The sequence below is a fragment of the Lycorma delicatula genome, chromosome 2 (genome assembly GCF_047948215.1).
Source record: "Lycorma delicatula isolate Av1 chromosome 2, ASM4794821v1, whole genome shotgun sequence".
NCBI lineage: Eukaryota > Metazoa > Arthropoda > Insecta > Hemiptera > Fulgoridae > Lycorma > Lycorma delicatula.
The window spans coordinates 65,436,978-65,449,286 of record NC_134456.1 but is presented as its reverse complement, the minus strand read 5'-3'; the positions used below and the strand labels follow the sequence as shown (position 1 = coordinate 65,449,286).

The 12,309-nt window shown below is 32.7% G+C and overlaps 1 protein-coding gene across 28 annotated transcripts in view; it reads left to right on the top strand.

Moving 5' to 3' along the window:
- LOC142318879 (serine/threonine-protein kinase MARK2-like) overlaps window positions 1-12,309 on the top strand; it is a 385,326-nt gene that overhangs the window by 176,182 nt on the left and 196,835 nt on the right. For 11 of the 28 annotated variants that reach the window (XM_075355485.1, XM_075355493.1, XM_075355492.1 and 8 more), the window contains one exon: window positions 7,557-7,601. The exons of 16 other annotated variants lie outside the window; for them this stretch is intronic. In XM_075355485.1, coding sequence (XP_075211600.1) covers window positions 7,557-7,601 — 45 coding nt within the window. Of the gene's footprint in view, window positions 1-2,777; window positions 2,924-7,556; window positions 7,602-12,309 lie in introns of those variants that run through there. One more of the 28 variants, XM_075355499.1, reaches the window with a different exon arrangement.

The following is a 12,309-nucleotide window of genomic DNA, read 5'->3' as shown; positions in this document are numbered from 1 at the left end:
CGCTCAGTTAAAGGCCGCATTAACTATCATAGTAGACGTAACAGATAGAGCATGACAATTCGATGTGATAGCAGTGATCTAGTTATAAACTGTATACCCTTAGTTGTAAGTGGGGTAAGAATAACATTAAACTTAAGGAAAGTCAAATGCGTAAGTTTTATGGACATATTTAATATTGTTATTACTCTAAAATATTAATATTTTTACATGAAATTGTAATTTTGATTAAAAAAAGAAAAGCAACAACAGTTTTGAATCAAAAGGTATGACGTCTCCAGAATACTTTTGAAACTATATAGAAGAGTTTGAATTCCTAAATTAATATACAAGTTTTATTTATCGCATTGACTTGTTTCGTGCCAAAAAAAACGAATTATTGTTTTGGGAGAGAGAGAAATCGTGGATTTTTAAAAAAAAATCATTTTATTACATAGTATTATTTGAAGTATTACCGTAATCCTTGTAGATTTATTTTCTATTAAAAAGGATAAAGTTGCAGAATTTTATCGCATTTGGGGTTTAAGAAATTTGATACGGGAATTGAAGGCTTGTTTGTTTGTCGGAAGAAATAAAATAATACGATACAACGGAAGGATAGAAGTTGAGAAAGAGAAATTTATTTTATTTTTCCATCCGCTTAATAGAATTTCACAATTCCCCATCCATGAATTAATTTTTTTTTGTTTTTTCTTTATAAAATATAACTTCCATGAATAATTACGATTATGTAACCATTATTAAAGAAAAGACAAAATGGCCGGCCTCCGTGGCCCGAGTGATAAGAGTCGTCTCGGCCTTTTATCCGGAGGTCCCGGGTTCGAATCCCGGTCAGGTATGGCATTTTCACACGCTACAAATCATTCATCTCATCCTCTGAAAAATGCCTAACGGTGGATCCGGAGGTAAAAAAAAAATGTAAAAGGGCGAAACTAGTAAGATAAAAATTTACTTTTTTGATTGAATAACTCATTCTTAGTCATGAAATTGAAACCTAAGGATTTTAGTTTTGATTAATGTCGGTATTACTGTTGAGGTCCTGACTGATTTTTTAGACTTAAATGTATTTAAATCTAGCGTGAACGTTCGCGATGTCAATTAATAAACAAAATCAATTTTAAAATTTGTTTTACGTGTCTTAGGGAGTATTTTATTTCCGTAAAATTTATTTTTGATTTTATTTAGTTATTGATATCGATTAATGTAGTTTATCTATTATTAATTTATTATTTTTTCGAGGTCTTGTTATCGAGTCGGTGTATTTTGGGTTTCGCGCATGCGATTTTGTGTGGAAAATTTTCTTTGTATGGACAAAACAGTATTCCAAGAGGAGCAGGCGTGTCGTGTGTGGTACGCACGTAGACCTGCGCGATTTTAACTTCCTGTTTCCGAATGTATATTTTAAATCTGTAGTGTGAGGAAAATTTTATATGAATGGAACTGTTGGGGTATAATTATTTGTAGTCGATATTATTTGTGTTTTTCGATGCTTCGGTAAATTGAAGTGGTAATAAACAAAAAAATTGGTATAGTAATAAAATAATAATTATTTGATAATGAAGAAGTTTTTGTAATTCGTTTCACGATTTGTTGATATATGTACATAGAGATACATTTAGTAAATTTTGCTGTATACACACACACACACACACACACACACACACACACACACACACACACACACAATTTTTTTGATTTATTATATTTTTTTTTTGGAGTGATGAAATCGAGGTGTTATTTTTTTCAATATTTATTTATTAATAATTCTTTTTAGTCTGATGAAAGGTGCTTAAAATGTTACGGCGCAGTCAATCGGATGGATCCGTCCAGTACGACTGTGTTTGACGATTGTTCGTTGTAAGGGTTGGTCGTCTTTTCGAGGTAGTAGTGGGGGTAACTCCAGCTCTATTGATTGCTGCCTACCACCCACCGCTCTTCCATCGTGTTTAGTTCCCGCTCTCTATCAGTGGCTGACTTCGCTAGCGCGTTGCATCGCACCCCGGCTGTTGCTGCTCCGTGCAGCAGCTGCTGTATCCGTTCAAAATACATTCACTATAACATACGAATTCGTATTTTTTATGCATTACGTTTAAGAATTTTTAATTACTTCTTCAAATAAGTGTTAGTTTTTTACTGTTAAATTACATAATTAATTTTGAACGATTTTATTTTTTAAATGCTTTTACCGCTTGTTTACTGTTAAAATATACAATAAATAATTATGTTACAGAATCCGTAATTAACTTAATACGTTCTGTAGGGTAAACAGTTAATTGGTTAAAGCAATTAATTTGCTTTTTTTATTGTATTATTATTATTTTGTTACCGGTCACATCGAATTAAAGAATTAATTAATGCACAGTTGACTTTGCTTCTTTACCTTATTGCTAAATTACTAATTTGATATTAATTGTATTGTAATTTTGTGTGATGTTCTTATAAATATTTTAACACCTGCATTTAAAAATTGTAATTATTAACGTAGACAAAGACTGTATGTTTTATTTGATATTTTTTATGCAGTGCAGTAGCTATGTTACTTTGAAAACTTTGCTTTAGTTGAAGGTTATTTTTAATGTAATTCACGTAAAAAATATTCAGTTTAAAATAGGAATTATGTAGTTTACTACAAAAAAATGTGTACTGAATGTTTAATTACTTTATTTAATAAGCACAGTAATTAGTAGAAAAGCAGTTAACAGTTGTTACCGAAGTATGTGAGATGTACCTGAATTTTGTAACCGAGTAGTCGGGTGTAGTATTACTAATTATTATGGATAAAGAGACTAAAGTGTGTACTGCATCGGTGTCACGAGCGGCGAGATAGTCTAGCGCGTTGTCGGAACAGGGCCGTCCCCGGGCCCCAAGGGGTCCGGGCAGAGTCTTTGCCGCTCCACCTAACAAGATGGTCGTCAAGGGCCGACTGGTTAGTATTAGTGTCTATTTTGTTAAATGTATGTGTTGTGTTTAGGATACGTGTATGTATTTTTTGTTGTATTCTATGTATGGAAACTGTTATCTTCATTCGTGTAAATTTGTTATCGAGGCATATGCAGCGGTGCCTTTTTTGTGGTAGTGACTGGCGCGACCTAGGAGTATTGTTTTGACGTATGGGAACTGGATAGTTATTAAGAACCTCGTTCAGTATCCTGCCGCCCATATTAACGATTTAACCTCGTGAATATTAGTTCAGAATGTTGTTTTGCACATACGTATGTGTAAAAGTATATTAAAACGTATTTATGTTTTTAGCGTGACAAGATAAAATTAAAAATCTCCTTTTTTGTGACCGTTAAGATATTCATTTTATGTTACTACGCTCGTTCAGTTTATTCCTCATATAAATTAACATAGTTGAAACTTTTTTTTTTCAATTTTAAATATGTTAAACTTATATAATATATGTTAGCGTGTTAGTATAACTTCAGTTATATTTAGAGGCTAACACTTAAGTTATATTAACTTTATATTATTTACCGCAAGGAAATTTGTCGTTAAAAGGTTATTTTAGTTCCAGCAGGTCGATAAAAAATTAGTTGATAAAGACGACATCTGTATCGAATTAAATAATTTACTTCATTCTGTTAATGGTTTTTTTTTACCTTTTATTCTGTATCAGATATCGTGTAACGGTCAGTTGCGTGCCATGGTATGTCAACTTAGCTAATAATCCATTCTCAATGTCCTTCCGTAAGTTTTAAATTGTATCTATAATACGTTCACTCGAGGGAAATGTTTAGTACTCTGCGTAGTTACGTAATTTTTTGCTGTTATTCTTGGAAATTTTAAAAATAATAATTGATATTTTTCGTGATTTTTGTGTTTTCATAGCAGTAAAACCCGTTCACCCTCTGTCTTTTCCTGTATTCTTTTTTTAATTAAAATATTTGGTCGTAATCCAAGATTTTTTTATTTTTATTTTATTTTTTTATTAAACAAATTGATGTGATTAAGATTTTTCTTATTTACAATTTGCTTGAACTGTCCTTTACTTAAAAAGTTAGTTACGTCGTAAGCTGGCTAGAATGTAACTGTAAATTATTCTTCTTTAACATCCTTTTTAAATATAGTTTTTTTTTTAGTCACGATCTATCTGCAGCATAAAAATTAATCTCTAAAATTTAATGATAAAGTTCAAATTATTATAAAGTTGAAAAACATTACTCGGCTCTGAAATTATTCTACTGTTATGTTTTAAATCCAGCCAGTGTGGTAAATCGAAATTTCTTATGTTTCCTTAAGGTTGATCAAATCTGGAATAAAGTATCAACCGCTTCGTAAAAACGAAGGTTAATTTTTAAAAGATTGATACGACTTGATTATTTTTCTTAAGTATTCTTTATGATAATATAAATTTAAATTTATCGTTTTAAAACTAATGTTTTTAATTTCATTTAGTCCTTAAAGTATTGTTGATGATCTTTTTTTAATGAAAAAATTTGCATAATGACGCACTGATAAAACAAGTAAACGTGCATTTGAAGTTTTTGTTACTTGCACTAACGTTTGTGTAAATTTAATACTCGGTAATGCGGTTTTCTACGATGCTTTTTCGTGGAATGATTACCGTGTAATTGTACGAATAGAACTGACTGCATTTATAAATTATTGACACTCAGGAGTATTTTAATTATTGTTGCCTCGTTCTGAAAAAATATGAGCTTAAAAAATGTAAGTCTTTTTCTTTAAACATTTGATTGTTACAATAATTACCTATTGAAAGAGACTGAATTACATTTTTTTCTTACGGTATGTATGATAATAAATAATTTTATTTCTTTTATTGACTGTTTGTATTATTATTATGAAAAAATAGACTGCTTGTTTGTGGTATTATTTTCGCTTGTGGATCAAATATATATTTGTATATATAAAATTAATTTTAAAATAATTCCTGTTAGTCGGAATGGATTCTACGAATTAAAAAATTAACAGGTTATGGAGTGATATAAATATATTTTATACCATTTATTTCGTAACTGAGTAGAATTTCCTTATTGACAGCAGTAGAATCCTAGTAATAATATTAGGATTGAAAACAAAAAAAAAACTTTTGTAAATCCACAGTATTATAATTGTAATTTAATTACCGGGTGATTAAAAAAGAACTTAATTTTAAAAGCATATAAAAATTTATTTAGCTAACTTACAGTTAGCTAAATTCTGGTGAGGTCTCATTTCATAGGAAAACATCAAGCTTCAACTTGGGTAGTTCATTAGTTCCTAATTCGGCACCAACACTGTCACCAGTGTTGTTAAAAATGGATATATTTACTGGTGCGGAATATGCTCGCTGTATGTTTTGGTTTCACAGTGCAATCAGCCACCTCAGTTCAACGTAATTTTCGTAGAAAGTATCACAGGGAGCCTCCTAGTAGGCGTACAATTTATTCTTGGTACCAGACCTTCGTTGAGACAGGCTGTTTTGTTAAACGTACAAAATCACAAGGACACCCACTCGTTCCTGAAGCTTCTTCCTTTTTCCTGTTTAGCCTCCGGTAATTACCGGAGGGTAATACTTCAGATTATGAATGAGGATGATATATTTGAGTGTAAATGAAGTCTTGTACAGTCTCAGTTCGACCATTCCTGAGATGTGTGGTTAATTGAAACCCAACCACCAAAGTCCTTTGGTGGTTGGGTTTCAATTAACCACACATCGTGGATACCGGTGTCCACCGGTATCCACGATCTAGTATTCAAATCAGTGTAAAAATAATTGACTATTAGGACTTTGAACGCTGGAACCCTCGGCTTCCAAATCAGCTGATTTGGGAAGACGCATTCACCACTAGACCAATCCGGTGGGTTTCGTCCCTGAAGCTGCTGTCGAACAACTCACGTAATCCGCTTTGCACGTAATCCGAAGAAATCAACTCGATGTGCATCACATGAGATTGCCATCACACAAACGACTGTTCGGCGCGTATTAGATAAACGTTTCCACTTGAAGCCATACAAACTAACTGTGGTTCAACACATTACAGATGACGACAAATTTGCTTGGCTGCAGTTTTGTGGATATGATGGATAGAATTGCAGACAACGCTATATTTTTTAAATAATGTAATTTTTAGTAATTAGTCAACGGTTCACATCTGTGGCAAGATGAACACTTATAATTGCCGAATGTAGAGTAGCGAAAACTGTCATGAAACTTTGCAGCACTTTGTTGATAACCCTAAGGTCAATGTTTTTTTGTGACTTAAGCAAATAAAGCAAAGCTGTACAGCGGTCCGTTCTTCCAGGAGACACCCGTAAATGGTATCGTTTTTGTGGACATGGTTAAAAATTTTCTAATTCCTCAATTAGACGATGATGACGCCATTACTATCTGCAATACGGGGCACCTCCTCAGTACCGCCTAGAAGTTAGAGATTTTCTCGATACTCTATTTCCAGTCTGTGGATTGTTCGTGAAGGTCCAACTGCATGGCCACCTCGCTTCCGAGATTTGACCCTGCCAGATTTTTTCTTGTGGGGTTTAATTAAACTCGAGATTATACACCACATTTGCCTGCTGATCTTGTTAAGCTAAGACATCGAAATAACGCCGCAGCTGCAGAGGTAACGTCCGACTTGCTGTCTACAGTTTTGAATGAAATCGATTCAGGTGGGATATATGTCACGTTATAAAGTAAATGTTGGCTGACAAACTTCATGTGTTTTTCTATGAAATGAGACCTCAGTTGAACCTGTAATTTCCGTAAATTTTATATGCTCTTAAAGTTGTGAAGTTCTTTTTGAATTGCCTGGTATATTCACTACGTTACACTTCTCGGTATTACTTAACGCTTTTTTTTTTTAGAGTACTTTGATATCATTTTTTGCCACTTACGTTAGTTAAAAAAGGCAAAATTAATTCTGTAACAGAAGGAAGTTTTGATGGTTTTTTATTTTGTCGGCGGGGTGGGGGGAGAGGTTTGACCACTATGGCTACATCCGTTATTCCCAGTACTATGATGAAGTGCTATTGACTATTATTAATGTTTAGTCTTCTGTTGAAGAGGTGTAAGTAATCCACTGGAAAATATCCAATTCCGACTACATCATAAGTGCTGTTAACTGCGAAAGAGTTCCATTAAAACTTCGGAATAGTTTTTTTTCTATAATGGTTGTTCGTGTTCCTTGCTTTTTGTCTAGTTTTTTATGTTTGAAGTTAAAATTAATAAGGAAAAAAGGAACGATTTGGGTGTACTTATTTTTTATAAAATCGGTTACTATTCATCGTATTAAACACCTCAGACCAAAGACATTTACTTATTGCATGTATTGTACGTAGAATTTATTTAATTCATGTTTTATTAAAATTGTAGTCGAGAAACGTTTACGAATGGCTGCAATCATCCATTTTTCCCTTGAATAATTGTTATGGGAGCGGAACATTACTGCTGAGAATCGATTAATTGTCCCTGTGTCATTTTAGGTCATATGTTAATCGACCTATTTTCAACTGACAAGTTTTTAATTCTATATACGCTTACCAATGTTTTAAAATGTATATGTTACTTAAAATCAAAATTTTTCCAGTTTTGTCTTATATATTTATTTTTGTTCCAGGTAAGAACAGTTGAAATAGTACTCCTCTGTTCAGATAAGTTGTCCGTAAGTAAATTTAATAAAATTAAGTTCCCAAATGTATTGTAATTTTTGTTTTTTTTAATGACATTTACCTGGAGTTGTATGGTGATTTTTATTGTATTTTATATTAATTTTTCATCGAGTTTAGTTATTATATTTACAGTTAATTTTTAAGTTTGAATTACGAATTAAATTTCTGTTAAGTAAGAGGTCTTTCAAATTGAGCGAAAAAAACTGGTAGGTTGTGGTGGTGACGTTGAGTTTTTTTTTATGTTTCAAGCGTCATTTGTTTTCAGTATTTTATGACAAATCATCATGTAACGCTACACGCCTCAACAACGTTTAAAAATCATAAAAATTTATTATCGAGATGTGGAGTCTGTTACAGCTACGTATCATGCACTTCACGAATTTACGCATAATCGGAAAAACAACAGCACATTTCGCAGTTTAGTTAAAAACTTCAAAGCGAATTTTCTCTACTTGGTGCTGAAACACCAGTCTTCAAAAGAAATGTCAGGAATCAAGAGAATATTGCTGCTGTAAGTGAAAGTGCTTGTGAAAATCGAGATTTACCGGTTTCACATAGTTCACAAGAGTTGGGCCTTTCTTCAATTACATTATTGTTAATTTTGCGACATGATCTTGGTCTATACCCATGTAAAATTCAACTAACTCAAGATTTAAAGCCACAGGATCATTGTTTGCGTAGACTGTTTTCTGATTGGACTCTTGAGCAGCTTTTGAAGCGTATCCGAATTTTTACTAAAAAATCATATTTAGAGAGGAGGCTTATTTTTTTGGCTTTGTAAACGATAAAAATTGCCGTATTTGGGATGATTCCTATTTACAAATGATTTCAGTCATGATCGACCATTACATCCGGAAAAGATCACTGTTTGGTGTGGGTTATGGGCCGGTAGCATCATTGTATCATTTTTATCTCGAAAATTAGCAAGGAGTTGCTGTTACAGTAAGTGGTGAACGCTATCGAGCTACGATTGGTGGTGATTTTTTGTTTTTAAGTTTGGATCTGATTTGAATGAGATGTGTTTTCAACAGTCTGGTGCCACATTCCACACATTGCTGAAATAATTCAGCTATTGCGTCAAACGTTTGGTGATCCGATAATTTCATGAAATGGTAACATCAACCGGTCACCAAGATCGAGTGGTTCAACGTCCTTAGACTTTTTTCTCTAGAATTATGTCGTCATAAATTCATAGCAAATTACTAATGATTGGTGACTTGAAAGCAAACAATCGACGCGTTATTAGTGGAATTCCAAGTTGATTTGTACAAAAGTCACATAAAAGTTGTTGATAGACTTTGCTGTCAGGTAAAGCCGTGGAGTCCATACGAATGATATTGTTTTTCCAAGATAATGTAATGTTAAGCTTCAGAAAAAAATGTTGGTCGATATTACACATACTTTTTGTTTTATAGCAATTTGCTTTGAAATGAAAGACCCTTTCTTTAATAACTTTTTGCGGTTAATAATTTTAAGTACTTAATCTATTTTTAAATAGAACTGTGTGTAACAATATATTTGGTTAGAAACAATTCTATTTGCTTCTGTCAATCTTAGAAAACAGTTGATTATGAAAAAAATCCGGCTGCTAAACTTAATATACCTCCGTTTGTGTGGTCTTATTTTAAAAATTATTTCTATATTAGTATTAAGTATCGTTTTGTAACCTTGTACGTCATTCGGAATGAAACATTGGTGTAATACTACTGTTAAAATGGAGTTTCACGTGTAAGTGGGAGAAAGCCAAACCAAACACTCGTATCCTGTTAACTACTCGGTTGAAACATTTCATTTTATTTCTAAATTCGGCCACAACCTAGTTTTCTTCTCTTACAGTTTGATGGCTGTAATTTGTATTCAGTATTTGTTTTTTACGTAGCATCGATGCATATCGCAGATTTATTTGATAACAGTTTTTAAATCCGTACATTACTGTTAATATTATTTTTTCATTGTTTATCCTTTTAAAGAATACGAGATGTTTTCAAGAACTCGGTGGTCTCAAATGCAATTTTACAAGTTGAAAAATAAATATCATTTAAATTAAACAGTTAACGTCGTACTTTTCCCCGTTGTGGGACCAAACAACGATTTTACATTATCCAAACTCTATTAAGAAGAATAGCAATTTTTCTCGCGTTTCAGCCAGTCTTTCGGGTGCAATTGCGCTACGGCAGTGTTACCTTCTGCTGAAAATATCAAATTCACATGTTATCTCCTAAGGAGACAAAGTTTTTCGCATAATTAATCGAGGCCATAATTTCTGAATATAACAACATTATTTCTGTGGCTACGTGATCGGCCATCTTTCATTGCCTCTGCTAGGAAATCGATTGTGCAACTCAACGTATGGACGCGGCTTTTACCTATTGGAATGAAGGAGCACTTGCTGGAAAAAGGGTTATTTCGTTATTCGTGTCGGTTTCTTCCTATAGCGTTAACGACAGACTTGTTCTAGAAGAAGCCACTCCAGAAAATATTCTACTTTTGGTTATATTGTCCGCTCCAAACGGTTTGGTAATTTTGATTCCTTGTTGTGTGGGAATGTCACTTATTTTTAAATTCATTCGATAAAAATCGGTTGAGAACCTCTGAACAAAATAAATAAAGAAAATGCTATCTCACTTAAAAAAATTTTAATGTGAATTTTTAAAACTGGAAATTTTTATTATTATATATAGATGTCAATGTGCGTTAAGAAATTTGTAGTTGGTTTGGCAACTTAAGTATGTTGTTTGTGGTCGGGGATTCGATCGCAGTTAAGCAAGATCCTTTTTTTCTCTCCATTTAAAGTTTTTTGTACCTGTTGATGGAATTTACATCAAATTTTGAATAAAATTGAACCGCGGCTTTGTAAAACAGGAGAAGCTTTGTAGAGCAAGAGAATCATATGTGAAGTTTAGCATAGCATAATTTAAACTGTTCGTGCGCTTTGGATAAGATACGGAGTGGGACGGCGTAACAAGTACTCGTGAGCGCAAGTGTGTTATATAGAAACACAATAAAAATTTTATTACAATAGTGTTATTATCATTTCCAATACCATTAGTACACTTAAATTGCGTTAAGTTCATATACATTACAATAATTCATTAATTCATTTATTTATAATACAGTATTAGTTTTTACATTATATTGCTACGTTCCACGTTAAGGAGTATTTTCTAAATCGAGTCACGCTATATCCTGTTGAATATTGATATCGGTTATTTTTATATCTTGTTTTCACCGCAGCGATCTTATCTGAATTTAAAAAAAAAAAAATTAATTTGTGTACTCTTTTTGAATTGTGACATTTATTAATTTACTACGATTCTGAGAAATGTATTCGTTTATTAAAAAAACATAGTTACCTTGATTCTTTGAGTGTATTTATTAGGTTGCTTTAAAATGCCCAATCCGATCGTTTTACAGATTTTCTTTAATTTTAAGCAATGGTCTTTTCGGTGATTACTTTGTTATATTGAACTTTCTGACATTTGCGTGAAGAACAGTGCTGCTCATTGTTAATGTGAATTCCCCTGTTTGTTTTCTTCGTTTAACATTCTACTCGTAATTAGTTATGGTTTTCAGGCCGTAGGAACTTTCAGCTTGTTTTTCCATTTAAAAAAATGTAGCTGGTAACTTGTGGCTTTAATTTGTATTAAACGGAGACGTAACAATACAGATTTAGAGTTAGTGATTTTTTTGTGACTAAATCGGTAAATAAGAAAACGATATAATGAATGGAAATAAAAACAGGAACAATAAAAATTAATACTGTTCTATTTGTTAATACTTCCGTCTATACATGATTACCTAGATACGCAGCATTATTAAATCGGTGGTTATTGGCTGATCCAGACTTCTAAAAAAACTTTTACCATCGTTACGGACAGTAAATTATAATTCGGCCTTAATGCAGACAATTATATCGATATTGTGTTCAGCCGAATGGATAGTTCAAAAACTATTTTCCGTCCGTCGTGTTGTAGACTTCTTAAACCCTGCAAAGTCAGATCTTTGTATAAATTAATTTTTTTTGAGAAATACTACGGTAGTTATATTGAAAGCTTTAAGCCGTTCATAAGTCGTTTAAGACGATTTCCGAGCCGTTCATATCTCAAGGGAAACAGAATTTCTCTTCCACCGATTGCATTTGTTTGCGCTAGAATTCAAATAAAGCGTGCATTCCAAAGAGTAACCGGATTTGGCTATTGAAAAGAATAACCTGACCGTATTTGGAGCTTCATTACCAACACCTCTGATTATTGTAAAGTATAAATAACAAAAACCGATTTCTTAGGCTAATCAAAGAAAGTATCTTCTTGGCATTCCTCCTTCCCTTGTTTCCCTCTTGAGTAGTTCCCCGGAGAAAACAGTTGTTTGAATTTATTGTTTTTATATCCTTTTATTCCGTACAAGGAAGATCGCGATTACAGTACTTCCTTGTAAGCCTATTAAATTACATGTACACATTTTAAATTATTTCCTTGTACGAAGTAAAGGATCGCGAAAAATTTCAGATCTCAACGGGAATATCCATTTTGACCATGCCTGAATCCATTTTGAAAAGTTTTGACGTCTGTACGTACGACGTACAGACTCGTAGATCTCGGTTTTATTTCCTCATTTCTTTCGTAAATAGTTGTACGTACGTGTATGTATCTCGCTTAATTCAAAAACGATTAGCTGTAGAACGTTGAAATTTTTTATTTTGGA